The sequence below is a fragment of the Dendrobates tinctorius genome, unplaced genomic scaffold, assembly GCF_039654945.1.
Source record: "Dendrobates tinctorius isolate UK_male_01 unplaced genomic scaffold, ASM3965494v1 ptg000056l, whole genome shotgun sequence".
NCBI lineage: Eukaryota > Metazoa > Chordata > Amphibia > Anura > Dendrobatidae > Dendrobates > Dendrobates tinctorius.
Genome location: NW_027361724.1, coordinates 17,345,211 through 17,366,642, shown reverse-complemented (window position 1 = coordinate 17,366,642; position 21,432 = coordinate 17,345,211). Strand labels below are relative to the sequence as shown.

The following is a 21,432-nucleotide window of genomic DNA, read 5'->3' as shown; positions in this document are numbered from 1 at the left end:
GTCTTCTCTTTTGCAAACTAAACATTCCCAAATCCTGCAACCTTTCCTCATAAGACAGGGTTTGCAGACCGGTCACCATTCTGGTCGCTCTTTTCTGAACTTGCTCCAGTTTGTTGATGTCTTTTTTAAAATGTGGTGCCCAAAACTGGACACAATATTCCAGATGAGGTCTGACCAAAGAGGAGTAGAGGGAAATAATGACTTCACGTGATCTAGACTGTATGCTTCTGTTAATACATCCTAGAATTGCATTTGCCTTTTTTGCTGCTGCATCACACTGTTGACTCATATTCAGTCTGTGATCTATTAGTATACCCAAGTCTTTTTCACATGTGCTGTCACTTAGCCCTATTCCTCCCATTCTGTATATGCTTTTTTCATTTTTATTGCCCAGATGTAGCACTTTGCATTTCTCCCTGTTAAAAACCATTCTGTTAGTTGCTGCCCACTTCTCCAGTTTATTTATATCTTTTTGAATCCTCTCTCTCTCTTCTCTAGTATTAGCTATCCCTCCTAGCTTTGTGTCATCAGCAAATTTAATCAGTTTACCCTCAATTCCTTCATCTAAATCGTTGATAAAGATGTTGAACAATACAGGGCCCAGGAAATAGAGCCCTGTGGTACCCCACTTGAGACATTCTTCCAACTGGATGTGCAGCCATTTACGACCACTCTTTGGGTCCGATCACTAAGCCAGTTATGAATCCACCTAAAAGTTGCCTTGTCCATTCCATACTTAGTCATTTTTTCAATAAGGATTGTATGAGAGACTTTGTCAAATGCTTTGCTGAAGTCAAGATATACTATATCTACAGCATTTCCTTGATCCACCCAATCAGTGATTCCATCATAGAAGGAAATTAAGTTAGTCTGACATGACTTATTAGTTACAAACCCATGCTGACTCTGTTTAATCACTTCATTCTTATCCAGGTACTGACATACATGTTGTTTAATAATTTGTTCAAAGATCTTTCCTGGTATAGAAGTCAGACTCACCGGCCTATAGTTGCCTGGGTCCACCTTCTTCCCCTTTTTGAAGATAGGAACAACATTTGCTCTTCTCCAGTCTTCTGGCACTTCTCCTGTTCTCCAAGAATTTTCAAAGATTATGGAGAGGGGTTCAAAAATGTCTTCTGCTATCTCCTTCAGTACTCTGGGGTGTAATTCATCTGGACCTGGAGACTTGAATTCATTTAGGTTAGCTAAGTGTTTCCTCACTATCTTTCTGTTTATAGATATCCTGGATTCTTCTATTCCCTTAATAGGACAGTGAAGAACAGTTAATGTTACATTTCCTTTCTGAGAGAAAACAGATGCAAAATAGGAATTTAAAAGTTCAGCCTTCTCAGCATCCTTTCTTAGCATTTCATCATTTTCATCCTGTAAAAATCCTATAGCATCTTTGACTTTTCTTTTACTTTTGACATATCCCCAAAATCCTTTATTATTGCTTTTGACATTCATTCTCACCTTGGCTATATCAACTCTCTACTAATCAGCCACCCTGTTACTGAACCTTTCCCTTTTCAATATTTCTGGAATGCAGCAGCCAGGATCATATTTCTGCCCAGCTTCTACACTGATGCCTCCACCCTGTGCCAGGCAGTGCACTGGTTGCCCATCCACTGCAGAGTCCAAAACAAACTTATCACTCTCGCCCACAAACCTCTCCACAGTTCTGCACTGCTCTACATCTCCCTCATATCTGTCTACCACCCTAACCATCCTCTCCATTCTTCTAAAGACTTAGGATTAACATCCTCTATTATCTGAACCTCCCAGTCCCGTTTCCAGGACTTCTCTTGTACTGCACCAGTTTTCTGGAATGCACTACAACAGACAATCTCGTTAATTACCAATATCCACAGTTTCAAGCATGTCCTAAAAACACTTTTCTTTAGATTGGACTATCACCTCAACTTTTGAATCTAACTATTTCTTGATTTCCCTCCCATGCACTTCAAAGCACTTTGTATCTGTACTTGTACACATAGTGGCTGGTGACTGGCTGGATATTTGAATGCCCCTATTTATTATACTGATGGATGGACCTTACATAACAGGCACTTTATTTTTACTTATTGTGTTTCCATTATTCCCTCATAGATTGTATGCTTGTGGGCAGGGCCCTCACTTCTCTTGGTATCTGTTGGTAAGTGTTACTCTGTAATGTCTTAGCTTGTTTGTACAAGTTCCCTCTGAATTGTAAAGTGCTGCAGAATATGCTGCCACTATAGAAATAAAAATTATTAGTAAACAATGCATCTAAGTTAATTCACATTGACATTCAACATTAAGTTTTCTGCTCTTGCCAAATTTGCATTCTTTGCATAAGCTATTTTGTTTGACCAAGCCCCATTCAGATTGTTAGGAACATCTGGAAGAACGACTGTCCAAGAAGAAAAGGAGAGCGCTACCGCGAGTCCTGTGTCATGCCATCAGTAAAGCATCCTGAGGTCTTCATGTGTGGAGTTTTTTTTCATCTAAGGTAGTTGGCACACTCAGTTTTGCCTAAGAACACTGCTAAGAATAAAAAGTTGTATCTAAACATCCCCAAGAGCAACTTCTCTCAAGGATCAAGGAGCAATTTGGAGATGAACAATGCCATTTCACAAGCTAAATGTGATAACTAAAAGGCTCGGTGAACAAAACATTTTGGGTCCATGGCCATGAAACTCCTCAGATCTCAATCCCATTGAGAACCTGTGGTCAACCCTCAAAAAGTGGGTGGACAAATAAAGACACAGAAAATGTAGTAAACTACAAGCACTGATTAGCAAAAATGGATTGCCAACAGTCAGGATTTGGCCCAGAAGCCGAAATCCAGCTGACAAGCAGAAGGTCTTAAGTCTTGATAAATAAGGGTCACCTCTGTAAATATTGAATCTTTGCACAACCTTGATGTATTTGTCAATAAAAGTGTAAAAACTTATAAAATGCTTGTTATTGTACTTAAGTAACTATAGAAACATGTGATTAAAAGCACGAAACTGTGTAAAAAGCTAAATTTGTGTCAGTCTCATAACTTTTGGCCATGAATGTACTAGGGTGAGTAATTGTATGAGCTAACTGTAGACACTGTGTTAGTTATTCTTTAATCAATATTTATACTGTCATACATAATTAGAGTTATTGCTAGAGATGAGCAAGTTTGAAAAATTAGAGTTCAAAAACATTTTAAAGCCTTCAAATTGCCCCATAAGTGACACTACTCTCTTTTCTCTTTGCCACCTGATGAAGACAGCAGTCCGCCATTGAAACGCGATGTGGGTTAACACTTCTTTGATAAAGGTTTGCACCTTTTTAATTCCTTCTCTGCCCTGTTTGTCTTGGTTCCGAGCGCCCTACAAAGAACGTGGTTTTCTTTTGTTGCCACTATTCCCTTTTCGTCACACACTATTCTTCTTCCTTGCTGTGCTTTCACATGCACAATCCAAGTAGAACCACAACGTTTTTACACCAATTTTCAAATATCGAAGCAAAATGTTTTTCTAAAATTGCACCAAAATGCAACACGGCCAAAACATGAACACGAACTCAGCCTTACCATTTCTTCAGTGTTTCTATTTCAGATTTGTATGACAGGTAACACCTCTCTAAACTCACCTGGTAAAATCAGATACACCATTTACAATACAGTGGCTTGCGAAAGTGTTCATCTTGGCATTTTTCACGTTTGCTTCCTCACAACCTGGAATTTCACTTTTTTTGAGGGTTTGTATCAGTTCATGCAAAGAACATGCTTACAACTGTGAACATTTGGTTTTCTTTTTATTGTGAAGGAAACAACAAATAGGACAAAATAACTGAGAACGTAACATAGTAACATGGTTAGTAAGGCTGAAAAAAGACATTTGTCCGTCCAGTTCAGCCTATATTCTGTCAGAATTAATCCCCAGATCTACGTCCTTCTAAAGAACCTAATCACTGAAAGATACAATATTGTTACTCTCCAGAAAGACATTCAGGCCTCTCTTGAACCCCTCGACCTGAGTTCGCCATCACTACCTCCTCAGGCAGGGAATTCCAGATTCTCACTGCCCTAACAGTAAAGAATCCTCTTCTATGTTGGTGGAAAAACCTTCTCTCCTCCAGACGCAGAGTATGCCCCCTTGTGACCGTCACCTTCCTTGGTATAAACAGATCCTCGGAGAGATATTTGTATTGTCCCCTTATATACTTATACATGGTTATTAGATCACCCCTCAGTCGTCTTTTTTCTAGACTAAATAATCCTAATTTGGCTAATTTCTCTGGGTATTGTAGTTCCCCCATCCCCTTTATTAATTTTGTTGCCCTCCTTTGTACCCGCTCTAGTTCCATTATATCCTTCCTGAGCACCGCTGCCCAAAACTGGCAATGGCACCGTGCCGGTGTACAGTACATTGTTATACCCTGTGGCCTGCTGAGCAGAAGCAGAAGAGGGGGGTGGCTGGACTGCCCCCCCTTGCCTCTGCTCACTGGCCCCAGTAAGGACAGTAATGACCTGATGGGGCATTATGGAAACTGGCCTATAGAATAGGGTACAGTAGGTACAGTCATTATTTTGTATACTTAAATTTAGCTTTTTGTAACCTACTTAAAATTACCGGAAAGGGGTGGGTGATGGGCTGTCAGATGTTTTGCTCAGGGGCCTATAACAACTTCAATCTGGCTCTGGATGTTCCAGGGTCGCCCTCCCAGGGCTGTGGGGTACTCGGTACCGGGCTGGTGTCAGCGGGATGTGTCACAGCAGCGGTGACTCGGTCCGTGGCCCTGGGCGCCCAAGTAATGGGGGAGTTTGTATTGTAGTTACTTTGAATGAATAGTTCGTGACGCCACCTGTGGTGTTCGGCAAATGAGGTGTTAAGCAAACGCTGCTTGCAGATCCTCTGTGGCTGGTGGTGTGTGGCAGCCAAGATGGTGAAGCTCCCCACAGGTGGAGCTGTAGCCCCAGGGCAGTGTAGGTGTAATGGATGAGGAGAAGTCCAGGCAGTGTAGGAGCTGGTACCAAGATGTAGTGGTGCTGAGGATGTAGGTGCGATAATGAATAGAGGACAACGGGGCTTGCAGTTCCAAAGCTTTACTCACAGTCTGTAGTGCACACAGGTGCCTGCCTCCAGGCCGTGTCCTCCGGGTCAGAGACTCAGTCAACCTCCAGGCAAGATGGAAGGCTCACCTACAACACTCCGCCAATATGTACCTTTCTGAACGTCTCCTCTATAGCGCCTTAAAGTGTGAAGATCTCCTAGTACTGAGTTACACTGGAGTTCCTCTCATCAGATGTTCCCAAGAACTCTACTTGTACGGCAGACAGCTGTAGCCTGCTTCGGGGACTCCCTTCTACTGAGTCCCGGCTCTCTATCCAAATGCTGTTGTGCCCCAAGTCTTAGATGGGAGTAGTGCATTTACAGCCAACTACTCCACCAGTGTCTGCTGCAGTACCATAAGTGTCCATACAACCTCGTGGACCGGGCCCCGGCCTTGCGCTAGAACCTATAGGCAGGGTGCTTCCTTCCAACCCACGCCCTCTCTATTCTCCTTCGTTCCATACTATTCTCTCTTTCTTATGGATGCTTAGGTTACAGATCAGTGTCCTTCTTCCTTCCTTCCTTTCCCGTGCAGCACTCCTTCCTCCATCCCTTCTTCCAGGGATCCCCACTCCTCTCCGAGTGGCTCTCCTCCGACTTCCCTCCTGGACTCCCCTAAGGGACTGCTCTCGCAGACTGACTGACTTGTAATTCTAAACCTTCCCGGTCTTTTATATATTCTAACTCCACCCACCTCCCAGCACGTCCAGTGTTCCAAGCAGGGAACCACCAAAGGTGCTCTGCTACTCTCTAAGCACTGAGCCGCAATGTGGTTGTGCAGAACTACCCTGGTGTGTGGGATGCGAGTGTTGGATTGTGGAAAGGAGTTCCCACCTTACCTGGATGGTGGGGCACTACACCTTAGGAGAAGGTGCAGTACCTCTGTGGCGACTGAGCTTCAAGGGCGCCACATTCCTACTTGAAACTTATGAATTTTTTACTGCTTGATTGTCCTTCTAGGAGACTCTATGACTCATAGAAAAACATCCAATTTTATAAATGCAACAGAGTAGGTGAAGGAGGGCATGTAGTAATGGGGAAGCTTTAATTTAAGATTCTGGAAATGACTCTTGGAAAATACCAGTTTTTTGTTGTTCAAGAGTTTACCAAGTCTAAACACTGTCAAATCAAAAGGTGGCAAAAAAAAAACAGAACACACTAACAAAAAAAACTCTTCCAAAATTGTTGAAAACAGCTTCAAGAAAAGTTTCTAGTAAAAAGAAAAACTCCTTTAAGAAATAAACAAAAAAAAACAAGCATTTTAGGTACTTAATACAAGGCTTCTGCACTAGACTACATAGTGGCAAACCTACAAAAAAGTGTTGTAAACATTTGCATCTTTTAACATGGAAATTTGCTACGAAATCTTCTCAATTGGAGGAAAAATTTCAAGAGTCAGTATGATAATGGGTTTATCTTTAATTTATTTGTTCAGAAGATAATAGGTTGCATGTTTTTTGCATCACATTCTCTGTCAAATTCCAATTTGTTCAATGCAAAAAAAAAAAACAAACAACATTTTTCTTTTCTATAATTCACATTACTTTGTAGAAACATAAGCCCCAACATAGATTAAAGCTACAGCTGACCTATTCTTTTTTGGATTTCGACTTCAGTCTAGACTTTGTGCCGCAGCATCGTCTGCAGGTGTAAGCACAGCATTTAAAGCTGATGAAGAGTATGGTGGCCACTACAACAAGGAGGAAGCCAAAGACATCTAGAGAGTGGTACTGTATCCAGTTCAGGTCATGGGCAGCTGGTCGCAGGTGGGGTGCACCTTTGTGTCTCATGACAAATTCTACCCAGTAAACTGCAAGGTCCAGGGGATGAATTGGTCTGTCAAGGTGCAGAGTGGACAATCGCTGAATGTTCTCTTTGTAGCTAAGGTTGAAAAAAATGAGAAAGAGATGGAACAGGTTATTATAATAGTTTGCAATGTATGAACACACAGGTCTTTTGTAGATGGTCAAAAACAAATTTTTGTAGTAGAAACGTTCCGTAGGGAATGTACACACAACGTCAGATTCCATCTGAAACCTGGGTGAAAATGAGCTAAGAACATGCCAAACAGAATGAACATATGCACAGCAATGTCAAGATGACCTGCTGTGCCATATGTTTCATCTTTTGTGACTTATTTTAACTACTTCAGGCTTTGAAAGTTGTGAAGAGGCAAAAAGAAGTGACCGATTCATTCTTCCACCAGCGGTTTCCTGCAGTGTCTCCAGCAGATACGTCGGCATTTAATAGACATCACGTGAAATTATCCTTCTTTGGCTACGGCTCCACTATCAGTATTTGGTCAGTATCTTTCCTGATTATTTGTAAGACAAACCAGGTGAGGAACGATCAGAGAAAAGATATAATAGAAATAAGAGCACAAATTTTGCATTTTTGTCCCACAAATAATGAGGAAAAATACTGACCAAATACTTAGAGTGGGGCCATAGCTTTTTGGGTATTTGCACTCCATTTTTTTTGGGGGGAGCTGATCCAATCCAAAAATCCTACTCTAAAATGGCTAGAAAAACTCCTGAAAAACTCTTCTAATTACGTTCTGTACAAAATCCATTTTGTTGTTCAGATGGATTTTTTTTAGTTTTTTTTTCTTAAAGAGGTTTTGAAAAATGTCTGGAAGAAAAAAATGAAGTGCATGTCACAATCTAGGCACTGACCAATCAAAATGCTGCAGGGAGCACATCACAGCTTCAGGAAAAAAAAAAACTCCAGTAAAAACTTCCCAAAGAAGGAGCATTTCTTAAAGTAGTTTCTGCTTTAAAAACTCGTGATTTTTTGAATGTTTCAATAAATTCTGTATGGTATGTACAGAGTCTTTGGGAGTTTTTGGAGGAGTATTTCTGATTTATGAAGAGGATTTTATTTTGCCGCCTTTTGATTGGACAGTGCCTAGTTTGGAGCAGATTCCATCAGGAGCCTCTGCAAAGAAGTGACGTGTACTTTCATTTTTCCTACCACTGTTTTTTTCAAAACCTGAAGTGGAAAACACCTGAATCGAGGAACATATGAATAGTAAAGTGGATTTACATTAGAAGTGAATATGAGTCTTTCAAGAATATTTTAAGTGATTTTTTTTGTAGCAGATCCACTGAAAAAATATACGGTAAGGTATACACATACTCCTACAGATCTTTCATGTTTTTACAAGTCTTCTAGTTCACATTACACTGGGCAGTTCTTCCCTCTCTTACACTCACAACATGAACCAGTGTTGATGCTTTTATGTTCACAAGACCTTATTAGTGGACAGGATCACTCACAAAGCAAGGAAAAAGTCTGTGATTCCCTGTGTTAGTACTCTCTATTTGCTCCAACAACACACACCAGCAGGGAGGAAGTAAAGAACTCCACCAATTGAAGTCTAACTCTGCCCTCATCCAAACAGTTGAAGCATGCAATCTGCAAGTGAAGATGTCGACTCAACACTCATTTGTTAGGTTACGCCAATTTCTTATGTAAAACTAAGAATTGGGTTTAACCTCTTTCCGACATTGGGCGAACATTTATGCCGATGTCAGACTCCCTTCCTTTGATGTGGGCTCCAGCAGTAAGCCCACATCTTTCCCAGCACATATCAACTATTTTGAACAGCTGACATGTGCCCACAATAGCCGTGGGTGGAATCGCGATCCACCCGCAGCTATTCACCCGTTAAATGCCACTGTCAAACTCTGACAGCAGCATTTAACAAGCTCTTTCGGCAATCGTGCTGGAAATGTGCCCACCGATGACACCCGTCACGAGATCGCTGGCCACCGGTTCCTAGGCATGACAGCCAGAGGTCTCCTAGAGACCTCTAGGGTTGTCAGTGTCATCTTGCTGTGAGCGCCACCCGATGGTCTGCGCTCATAGTAAGTGAGTAATTCTGCTATATAGAGGTGATCTGATCATCGCCTGTATGTAGCAGAGCCGGTTGGGTTGTGGCAGCTTTGAAGAATGCCAAAAGTAAAAAAATTGCTTTTAAAAATATAGAAAACAAAATGAAAAATATAAAAGTTCAAATCACCCCCATTTCACCCCAATGAAAATAAAACAATAAAAAAATCAAACATACACATATGTGGTATCGCCGCGTACAGAATCGCCAGAACAAAAAAAAAAGGATTAACCTGATCGCTAAATGGCGTAGTGAGAAAAAAGTCAAAACGCCAGAATTATGTTTTTTGGGTCATCGCAACATTGCATTAAAATGCAATAACGGGCAATCAAAAGATTGTAGCTACACTAAAATGGTATAGTTAAAAACGTCACCTCGACACAGAAAACAATAAGCCCTCACGCAACCCGAGATCATGAAAAATTGAGACGTTCCGAGTCTCAGAAAATGGCGCAATTTTTTTCTTTTTTTTTTAAACAAAGTTTGGAATTTTTTTCACCACTTAGATCAGGGATCCCCAACCTGTAGCTCGGGAGCCACATGTGGCTCGCGGTCCCATGAATTGTGGCTCGCAACTGTCTGCCAGCTTGGTGCATTAGATCCAGGTCTAGCAAACAGGTATGAGGAGCACATCTCAAAATAGTGATTTACGTGAGTAGCCCTGCACAGAAGAGCAGATCTGGATGCACATAAACTGTCTTGGAGTTTAGAATTATTTTAGGTATGGTACGCTGGAGGATGATACTATCTGTTAGAGGGGGTTCTTGAAGCTGGATGTGACAGTGTGTTGGGAGTCCTTGAGGGGAGAATACTGAATAGGGGTATTGTGGGAACAACCCCTGAATCTCAGTGTACTGCTTTGGAGTGATTTATGTAGAAAAGCTTTGGTTATGATTATACCTGGAGGCTGTGGTTGACACTACTTTGAGGGGTGGGAGCTGGATGTGGCTCGCGATCCTCTCTCAGTACTGAATGTTGCTCGCGACCCTCTCTCTAAGCTGAATGTGGCTCTCAAGGTCAGAAAGGTTGGAGACCACTGACTTAGATAAAAAATGACCTAGAAATTTTTGGCATCTATGAACTCGTTATGACCTGGACAACTATAATGGCAGGTCAGTTTTAGAATTTAGTGAACCTAGTAAAAAGCTAAACAAAAAACAAGTGTAGAAGTGTAGAACTGCCCTTTTTTTTGCAATTTCACTGCACTTGGAATTTTTTTCCCGTTTTCTAGTACACGACATGGTAAAACCAATGGTGACGTTCAAAAGTACAACTTGTCCCTCAGAAAGCAAGCCTCAGATGGCCATTTTGACCAAAAAATAAAAAAGGTATGGCTCTGGGAAGAAGGGGAGCGAAAAGTGAAAACGGGGGGGGTTAAGGTAGATGCAACAAGAGGGAAAACTTTATGAGGGACATTAAAAAAAATACTTAGGTGGGCCCATTAAAGTAGGTGCACAATTTAGTATAAATATAGCAACAATAGTCTTTCTTTTCCAACTGTATTATTACATACGACCTGCTGCACGAAAAATTACAAAATACCAAATTTTCTCTAGAAATTCTTGAATATGTTTTGAATTTTAATATCATGCTTACCTTGGATTATTTATTACAGTGTCAAGAGCATTAAAAAGGTCATCTGGTGTCATGTCCAAGACGTTGAGTATCACTCCAGCTCCTCGGGACTCAATCCTCTTAGCATTATCCATTTGGTCACCAAAAAGGGGTAACATGACCACTGGGACAGCATTACAGATACTCTCATAGAGTCCATGTGAGCCCGCATGAGTAATGAAGGCACGGGCTTTCGGATGTGCTGAGGAAAGATAAACAAATTGTCTGAAATATTCTCAAGCTGAAGGTTATTCTTAAAGGAGTTCTCCAGACTTAGGATATAAAGGCCCCGTCACACACAGCGATCTCGCTAGCGAGATTGCTGATTTTGTGATGTCACAGCGATCTCGTCAGCGAGATTGCTGTGTGTGACGGGGATCAGTGACCGGCCCCCCTGCCGGGTATCACTGATCGCGCTCCATCGTCCTGGGCCATTTATTGATCGCTAGTCTCCCGCTGGCCAGCGGGCATCGCTGCGTGTGGCAGCAAGAGACCAGCGATCAGCGACACTGGATGCTGGTTTCCAATGTAAACATCGGGTACCCGATGTTTACATTGGAAACCAGCTTGCTTGCTGGTCCTGATCGGTGGAGGGGCTGTCTATGTGACAGCTCGCCAGCAATCAGCCTAACGATGTCCCAGCGATCCCATCCATGTCGGATCGTTGGTGGGATCGCTGGGACATCGTTATGTGTAACGGGGCCTTAAGTCTGCAGTCACACTATGTGACTGCAAACTTGTGAATCCTCACAGCATGCACAGAGTGTGCTATCAGTATTCTCCAGTAACAGCGTCAGGAGCGGCGGTAGTGTGACCGCAATTATGCGATTTGCATACCGGCAAGTCAGGTGCAGACCATGCGTGCATGGCCTCAATCAATGCAAGGGATTTGAGCAAGGCTGGACATGTCTAGTCTTAATGGAAGCTCTCCCCCGCAAATGATAATGCAATAAAGGGGGGGGTCTCATGGCCACACAGGCCTAGATTATAAGATATTTATTCAAGGAATTCAAAATAGGGGTCAATTAGAGGTCAGTGAGTCAGCGGTGGTGTTTGCCATGAGCAGCTAAAGCAGGTTTTATCTAGCCCCTTGGCGCCTTTTTTAAGTGAACTTGATTGCTTTTGGCGGTCGATTTGAAGATATACTGTATAAATCCCAACTGTCCAGTTATTTTTCCATATCTGAGTTTTCACGAAGAAAAGAAGATCTCACCCTCCCTCCCCTATTAATTATTTGTTTTCTTGTCGTGATGTAATATTTGTGGGTAAATCGCCCTTATATAAGGGCGGATTGGTTGTTGTTATTTTAAGTGATGGTTATTTGGTGAATTAAGTTATTTATTATATTCTTTTACTCTGAGTAACCCTAAATAAAACATCACAGCCATTTCTTCCAAGCTATTTGTGTGTTGTATTTTTTTAAAAATCCATGGGCCTTGTGTTGCCATGTGGCCAGAAGTATGCAAATTGCATGCTTACAGTGACATGACCGCCAGCTCCCAGTACCAGAGAATCCCCAGAGGGCGCTGTCAAGATTCACAAGTCTGCAGTCACAGAGAGTGATTGCAGACCTGCACCCCAAGGAAGAAAAATACCTTCAATGTTAAGGCCCCGTCACACATAATGATGCACCAGCGATCCCGACAACGATACAACCTTGTCAGGATTGCTAGTGCATCGCTACATGATCGCTGGTGAGCTGCCAAACAGGCAGCTTCACCAGCGATCAGCACCAGCGAGGACGCTGGTTTCTAAGGTAAATATCGGGTTACTAAGCGGTGCACGTCACTTAGTTACCCGATGTGTACGTTAGAAACCTGCGTGCTCGCATTGGGAGCTGCCAGCATGCAGGTTTCTAAGGTACACATCAGGTAACTAAGTGACACGCTCGCTTAGTAACCTAATATTTACCTTAGAGACCAGCTCCCAGCGCGTGCTTAGAGCGCAGGGAGCCTCGCTGATCGTTTGCTCCCGTTGCCACACGCAGTGATGCGCACTGGCCAGCGGGAGAGCAACGATGAAAAAATGGCCCAGGCCGATGCTGCATGATCAACGATACCCGGCGGGGGGGGGGAGGGGGCGGTTGCTGATCCCCGTCACACACAAAGATCTTGCTGGCGAGATCGCTGTGGCGTCACAAAATCAGTGATCTCGCTAGCGAGATCGCTGTGTGTGACGGGGCCTTTAAAGGAAATCTGTCACAATGAAAAACAGCCTTATCAGCTATCCACACATTATAGTAGTTTGGGGTTGTTTTTTTATTTTAGCAATAACTCTTTAAAGTGTACCTTTAGCCTTGGGTGACTTTTCAGAATAAGCTGTTCTGGAGTACTTTGCTTATGCATTCTCCTCCTCACTCTATATATTTTCATTTTTTTTTATATTAAAATAAATAAAAATATATTCACGATAAAGCACAGAACCATGCTCCAAATCACAAGTTAAAAAATTGATTGTTTAAAGACTATTATATACGTAGAAAGTAGAAAAGTATGTGTGGAGATGCAGGATTCTGCACAAGCGAAAGGTCCTCAAAAATGGTTTAAGCTTGGGAATGATCTCTCCAGACAAATGACTGAAGAGGGTGAATGATATCCTATAAGCTTGAGTATTTACACAAGAAGTCTAAAATTCAAAACTTTGGACTCTTGCAAGAGAAAGGGCAAGAGGTAAGGCAAATTATGAGAGATTGACAAAAAGAGTGGGAATTGATAGGAGAAACAAAATTAAAAGGATCAAACATATTGATCATGTAGCCACTGAGCTACCAAAACGACCCAGAAGTTTCTACTCAAAAAGACATAAAATAGTAATTTTAAATTACTAAATTAATAAATAATAATTATAATAATAATTAATTATATTAATAATAATTATATTAATAATAATTAATATATAATAATTATTTATAATAATAATAATTATTAATAATAATTAATAATAAATAAATTACTAAATTAAATAAATGTTGGTGCCTGAAACCAGACAAAAAAGAGCAGAGTTCAGACAAATTAGAGAAACACACAAAAATGGTTCAGGAAAACAAGGTCTAGTCATGAAAAAAAATATATATCTTAATAAGAGCTTGACATATAAGACAATTCACATCTATATGGTTCCATGCACTCACTGCGTTTTTTTTTTTTTTAATTGAACACCCTCATGCAATCCAATACTGGAAAGTACTCCTAAATAAAGTGCGTATATGTAGAGAAAAGTGCCGCGTTCGTGCAGATCCATGCAAATAGCGGCTATTTGTGCACACACATATTGAATCCTGCTGCCTTTTTAACCCTATTCATTCAACGGAGTCCTGTTCCTAGTGATATTGCACATATAAAGACAGAAGAATAAGGCCGGGGTCACACTGGCGAGGAATACGGCCGAGTGAGAGGCGCTAAAAGCACGCATTAGACACGGACAAATGATTCTCTATGGGGTCACTTGCACCAGGCGTATATTTCTCATCCGTATTCTACGGTCCGTGCCAATCGCAGCATGCTGCGATTGTCAGCGTACTACGACCGAAGTACGCCAATGCAAGTCTATGGGTGCGCAAAAAATACGGATCACACACGGACCACACATGTGACTTGCGAGAAATATGCACCCGGTGTGTTTTAGAAAAACCGGCAATTCAGTGCGCTATACAGTAAACTCACACTGACAGGTTTAATGAAGAAACGAAAGAATAGATATATACACATAGAAAACATATATATAATCTATATATATGCATTCTATGTGTCTATATCTATTCTTTGGTTTCTGTTTAGAAACCCTGTCATAGGGCTCCATTATATGTCCATTTTGCAAGCCTGGGAGAAAATCTCGCCAAACGGATGCCATACGGATTACATACGGATGCTTACATGCGCAAAATAAGCGACCACACCTTGATTACGGATGACATACGGAGCACTGTTTAGGGACCATTCATTCGTATTACGCATGTAAAATACTGACCGTATTTTGCGTCGGTTAGTGTGACCCCGGCCTAACCAATATATTCTGCACATATTCAAACACATAGACCCATAAATAATACGTATTACCGGAATGGTGTTCCCCACAAATGTAATGTCAAGTGACACGCTGAGCTCATAGACCCTGACGCGCGTTTTACACCGCAAATGCTTCTTCCTGGGATTGCATGAGGGTGTTCAATTTAAAAAAAAAATGCAGTGAGTGCATGGAACCATATACAGTCATGGCCAAAAGTATTGACACCCCTGCAATTCTGTCAGATAATATTCAGTTTCTTCCTGAAAATGATTGCAAACACAAATTCTTTGGTATTATTATCTTCATTTAATTTGTCTTAAATGAAAAAACACAAAAGAGAATGAAGCAAAAATCAAAACATTGATCATTTCACACAAAACTCCAAAAATGGGCTGGACAAAAGTATTGGCACCCTCAGCCTAATACTTGGTTGCACAACCTTTAGCCAAAATAACTGCGACCAACTGCTTCCGGTAACCATCAATGAGTTTCTTACAATGCTCTGCTGGAATTTTAGACCATTCTTCTTTGGCAAACTACTCCAGGTCCCTGATATTTGAAGGGTGCCTTCTCCAAACTGCCATTTTTAGATCTCTCCACAGGTGTTCTATGGGATTCAGGTCTGGACTCATTGCTGGCCACCTTAGAAGTCTCCAGTGCTTTCTCTCAAACCATTTTCTAGTGCTTTTTGAAGTGTGTTTTGGGTTATTGTCCTGCTGGAAGACCCATGACCTCTGAGGTAGACCCAGCTTTCTCACACTGGGCCCTAAATTATGCTGCAAAATTTGTTGGTAGTCTTCTGACTTCATAATGCATGCACACGGTCAAGCAGTCCAGTGCCAGAGGCAGCAAAGCAACCCCAAAACATCAGGGAACCTCTGCCATGTTTGACTGTAGGGACCGTGTTCTTTTCTTTGAATGCCTCTTTTTTCTCCTGTAAACTCTATGTTGATGCTTTTGCCCTAAAAGCTCTACTTTTGTCTCATCTGACCAGAAAACATTCTTCCAAAATGTTTTAGGCTTTTTCAGGTAAGTTTTGGCAAACTCCAGCCTGGCTTTTTTATGTCTCGGGGTAAGAAGTGGAGTCTTCCTTGGTCTCCTACCATACAGTCCCTTTTCATTCAGATGCCGACGGATAGTACGGGTTGACACCGTTGTACCCTCGGACTGCAGGGCAGCTTGAACTTGTTTGGATGTTAGTGGAGGTTCTTTATCCAACATCCGCACAATCTTGCATTGAAATCTCTTGTCAATTTTTCTTTTCCGTCCACATCTAGGGAGGTTAGCCACAGTGCCATGGGCTTTAAACTTCTTGATGACACTGCGCACGGTAGACACAGGAACATTCAGGTCTTTGGAGATGGACTTGTAGCCTTGATATTGCTCATGCTTCCTCACAATTTGGTTTATAAAGTCCTCAGACAGTTCTTTGGTCTTCTTTCTTTTCTCCATGCTCAATGTGGTACACACAAGGACACAGGACAGAGGTTGAGTCAACTTTAATCCATGTCAGCTGGCTGCAAGTGTGATTTAGTTATTGCCAACACCTGTTAGGTGCCACAGGTAAGTTACAGGTGCTGTTAATTACACAAATTAGAGAAGCATCACATGATTTTTCGAACAGTGCCAATACTTTTGTCCACCCTCTTTGTTATGTTTGATGTGGAATTATATCCAATTTGGCTTTAGGACAATTCTTTTTGTGTTTTTTCATTTAAGACAAATTAAATGAAGATAATAATACCAAAGAATTTGTGTTTGCAATCATTTTCAGGAAGAAACTGAGTATTATCTGACAGAATTGCAGGGGTGTCAATACTTTTGGCCATGACTGTAGATGTGAATTGTCTTTCATGTCAAGCTCTTTTTAAGATATATATATATTTTTTCATGACTAGACCTTGTTTTCCTGAACCATTTTTGTGTGTTTCTCTAATTTGTCTGAACTCTGTTTGCTCTTTTATGTCTTGATTGAGACACCAACATTTATTTAATTTTAACTATGGATTGGTTCAATAAAAATTTCTATTTTATGTCTTTTTGAGTAAACACTTCTTGGTTGTTTTGGTAGACCAGTGGCTACATGATCAATATGTTTGATTATTCTGTGAAGTGTTGCCCTTCCTGTGTTTAGGGAAATGGGCTTGGGTAGTATGTTCATCAAAATTAAAAGGGTGTAGTTAAAGTAGGGAAGGATGTAAGCGAAAAAGGTATGATGTAATAAACCACAAAGGTGGAACAAAAACTTTACATAAATTTCCTTCTTTATATAACAATCACAAACATATCTAAACATATTTTTGAATATATATTAGCAGTGAACTATGCCAATAACTTATGGTTTCAGTTTATGATTTTATTCAAGTGCTGCGTACCTATATTTCTGCACCCGACTATGTAAGGATCTCACTGGTATTATACACACTTACCGAGTAGGTCATTCTGTGGCAGCCACTTCACCAGGTGGGTGTTATTTGCCAGGTTCGATGGCACTTTTCCTGTGTATCTCCAGATAACCTAAAATTGTGAATGCAACCATTGTAGTTTATATAGACTCTGGATTTTATTCACTATGATCAAAAACATGCACTGCCACAAATATGACCACTTAGCACATACACTCATGGATAATGCATATGACCCTGCCTACATACAGTGGGGCAAAAAAGTATTTAGTCAGTCAGCAATAGTGCAAGTTCCATCACTTAAAAAGATGAGAGGCGTCTGTAATTTACATCATAGGTAGACCTCAATTATGGGAGACAAACTGAGAAAAAAAAATCCAGAAAATCACATTGTCTGTTTTTTTTTAATTTTATTTGCATATTATGGTGGAAAATAAGTATTTGGTCAGAAACAAAATTTCATCTCAATACTTTGTGATATATCCTTTGTTGGCAATGACAGAGGTCAAACGTTTTCTGTAAGTCTTCACAAGGTTGCCACACACTGTTGTTGGTATGTTGGCCCATTCCTCCATGCAGATCTCCTCTAGAGCAGTGATGTTTTTGGCTTTTCGCTTGCCAACACGGACTTTCCACTCCCTCCAAAGGTTTTCTATAGGGTTGAGATCTGGAGACTGGCTAGGCCACTCCAGGACCTTGAAATGCTTCTTACGAAGCCACGCCTTCATTGCCCTGGCGGTGTGCTTTGGATCATTGTCATGTTGAAAGACCCAGCCACGTTTCATCATCAATGCCCTTGCTGATGGAAGGAGGTTTGCACTCAAAATCTCACGATACATGGCCCCATTCATTCTTTCATGTACCCGGATCAGTCATCCTGGCCCCTTTGCAGAGAAACAGCCCCAAAGCATGATGTTTCCACCACCATGCTTTACAGTAGGTATGGTGTTTAATGGATGCAACTCAGTATTCTTTTTCCTCCAAACACGACAAGTTGTGTTTCTACCAAACAGTTCCAGTTTGGTTTCATCAGACCATAGGACATTCTCCCAAAACTCCTCTGGATCATCCAAATGCTCTCTAGCAAACTTCAGACGGGCCCGGACATGTACAGGCTTAAGCAGTGGGACACGTCTGGCACTGCAGGATCTGAGTCCATGGTGGCGTAGTGTGTTACTTATGGTAGGCCTTGTTACATTGGTCCCAGCTCTCTGCAGTTCATTCACTAGGTCCCCCCGCGTGGTTCTGGGATTTTTACTCACCGTTCTTGTGATCATTCTGACCCCACGGGGTGGGATTTTGCGTGGAGCACCAGATCGAGGGAGATTATCAGTGGTCTTGTATGTCTTCCATTTTCTAATTATTGCTCCCACAATTGATTTCTTCACTCCAAGCTGGTTGGCTATTGCAGATTCAGTCTTCCCAGCCTGGTGCAGGGCTACAATTTTGTTTCTGGTGTCCTTTGACAGCTCTTTGGTCTTCACCATAGTGGAGTTTGGAGTCAGACTGTTTGAGGGTGTGCACAGGTGTCTTTTTATACTGATAACAAGTTTAAACAGGTGCCATTACTACAGGTAATGAGTGGAGGAAAGAGGAGACTCTTAAAGAAGAAGTTACAGGTCTGTGAGAGCCAGAAATCTTGATTGCTTGTTTCTGACCAAATACTTATTTTCCACCATAATATGCAAATAAAATGAAAAAAAAACAGACAATGTGATTTTCTGGATTTTTTTTTCTCAGTTTGTCTCCCATAGTTGAGGTCTACCTATGATGTAAATTACAGACGCCTCTCATCTTTTTAAGTGGTGGAACTTGCACTATTGCTGAATGACTAAATACTTTTTTGCCCCACTGTAGGTGCTTTGTGTGATGGTGTATGGAGGGTCCATGAATTACCATGTTCTCCCCTAGATGAAGTCTTCTGTGATGTCCGTGCTGTCAACCATGGAACACCATGATTATTCATGTCCTTAGGATTGCTATACATATTTGTTAAAGTTTTTTCCAAGATTAAAAGTTATCCCCTATCCATATAGTGATCCCAAGAAAGAGACTTCACATATATTGTCTATCGATGTATACGGCAGTCCAATAGACAATGGATAGAGTGGTGGTGCACATGCTATACCTCCGCTCCAATCAGACTTGGCCTTGAAGAAGCTCCATTCTTGGGATCACTGGAGGTCATAACTATCTGACCTCCAGTGATCAGTAATGGTGAGCTTATCTCACCCTATCTACAGCATTAAACAACCATCAATCAGTTACTTGTTTGCTGATCTCCGGCCATTTAATAGCCTGTTTAGACAGGCAGGCTGTATTTCCTTTGACCACAGTATGATCAGTAATAGATCTCTCAGTGCACATAGGCTGCCATTATTCTCGGCGGCACGGGTCCTGTTTACACAGGATGATGTGCTGCCAAAATTGATGATTTCTAAGCCTATTTGGCAGCCTATTTACACTGCTTGTTTTCCAAAAAAACTATTGTTCCTAGGAACCTTGTTCACAATAGTCAGTTTAGACAGCGCTTAATTATTCCCCACTTATGAATTTGGGATACCTTTTCAGTAGGAAAAAAAACTTTAATGACTGAAGGATAGTGAATCACCTTGTAACCTATAATTCCAGTGATGCAGTCATAGACATTTTAGTGCAAAATGGTGGATAAAATTGTTCAATTTGGCCATACACTTTCACTGATGCCTGGCAAACTAGAAAAGCTTTCTAGGAACATTGTTGGAAGGAACAAAAAAATTCTTTCTTCTGATCGTCTGGACAATTTCTTTCCAGATGTGTCACTGAAATGATTATTCATTGCTATATGTCACCCAAGAAATATGCGTTATGATTAGAATTGTCCACTTTCATTACATCTCATTAATATAAGGGATGAAAGAGAAAACTGTAAACATTGTAACATGTCACATCAATCGGAACAATACTAAATTAAAAAATTACATTAACAGAAAATAGAACTCCAGTTTTGCTGTTAGCATTAAATACTAAAATCAATTAATATTGCTTCATGGACATTTCCTACCGTTTGAGGGATGGATCCCAATGCTTCTGCTATATCCATTGCCTTATGCATAGGGATCTCAGACACCATCGATCCGAAGGAGAAAACCACGAAGCCATGTTCACCAGAACTATTCACCAGCGTCTCAAAATCCTATATAACATAGAAAAAGCAATATTTATACAGTATACTCAATGTACAAGTGCTCAGTAATGTAAAATGCTGCATTTTATAAATGTTGACATATTAGCACTAATCAATGTTTAACTTTCCAGAATAATTAAACCTGATTGTCCATGAGTTCTTTACAGAATAGCTGTGGAAATGTTTATTTAAGTGTTTGTCCTTAGGAGCGGTCATCAATATCAAATTGGTGGGGATGCAACACCCAACACCCCCCAATCGATCAGTCGCGCCTGTTGATGGGGATGATCAGTTGCAGAGCTGCACAGCACAGCTCCAACAGCTGTAGAGTGGCTGCGGCTGGTACTGCACATCCGCCCCAACTGGAATAAATGGGAGCAAATTTAAAATAGCCCACTGCGGCCACTATATAGTTGACAGAGCTGTGCTGTTCTGCACCACAACTGATAATAGCAGGGTGCTGCCAATCCTAAAAATTTCCGATTGATGTTGGTGCGGGGGGTCGCACCCTCACTGATTTTGTATTGATCTGCTATTTCCTGGATAGCGCATCAATATAAAAGTAACGGACAACTCCTGTAGAAAAAATAACTTGCACTAGTAGGTGCAAGAGTTGCAGCCGCATCTATGCACTGAAACCTAGGGGAGCCTAAAAGGTCCCTTTGGCCTATAGCAGAAGACCAATAATAGCCATTTGGATCCCCATGGCTGCATGTCCACTAGCCAGGTTCAGTTCTTCTCGGCCCTTATCCACATGCACATCACTTGACAAATGGTAAGGTTCTAAGATTAGAACCATCCCGAATAGGGTCACCATGATGTGGTGGGATGGCTTTTATTTATTTTTTTAATCAAAATTATGTTAACTAAGCACCTTATATTTTCATGCACTATTGGTGTTTATTTACTGCAGGGTATTTGCTTAACATGTTTTTCATCATGGGTTTTGTCAGCAGTAGTAAAGACTTGTGATCCTTGGGGGCCCTGTTTAAAGATTTTGCATTGTGGCCCATGAGCTTCAAGTTACACCACTGATTGTGGGGAAAAAATAAAGGGTGCAAGCTAGACATGCAAAAGCTGGCAAACATTCAAAAAGATATTAGCAATGAATTCCCCTAAAGCCCCCGTCTCACATAGTGAGATTGCTAGCGAGATCGCTGAAGCATCACCGATTTTGTGACGCAACAGCGACCTCGCCAGAGATCTCGATACATGTGACACGCAGCGGCGACCGGCCCCCCCGCTGGATATCGCTGATCGTGCTCGAATGTCCTG

The 21,432-nt window shown here is 41.3% G+C and overlaps 1 protein-coding gene across 9 annotated transcripts in view; it reads right to left on the bottom strand.

The window, feature by feature from the left end:
- Positions 1-6,476: 6,476 nt before the first annotated feature.
- The window catches only part of LOC141091822 (UDP-glucuronosyltransferase 1A1-like), a 269,983-nt gene continuing 255,027 nt past the window's right edge, over positions 6,477-21,432 (bottom strand). For all 9 annotated transcript variants that reach the window (XM_073577568.1, XM_073577569.1, XM_073577563.1 and 6 more), the window contains exons 2-5: positions 20,035-20,166; positions 17,016-17,103; positions 10,564-10,783; positions 6,477-6,953 (exon numbers count right to left, since the gene is read on the bottom strand). In XM_073577568.1, the coding sequence (XP_073433669.1) occupies positions 6,662-6,953; positions 10,564-10,783; positions 17,016-17,103; positions 20,035-20,166 (732 nt within the window). In that variant the 3' untranslated portion in view covers positions 6,477-6,661. The remainder of the gene's footprint in view (positions 6,954-10,563; positions 10,784-17,015; positions 17,104-20,034; positions 20,167-21,432) is intronic.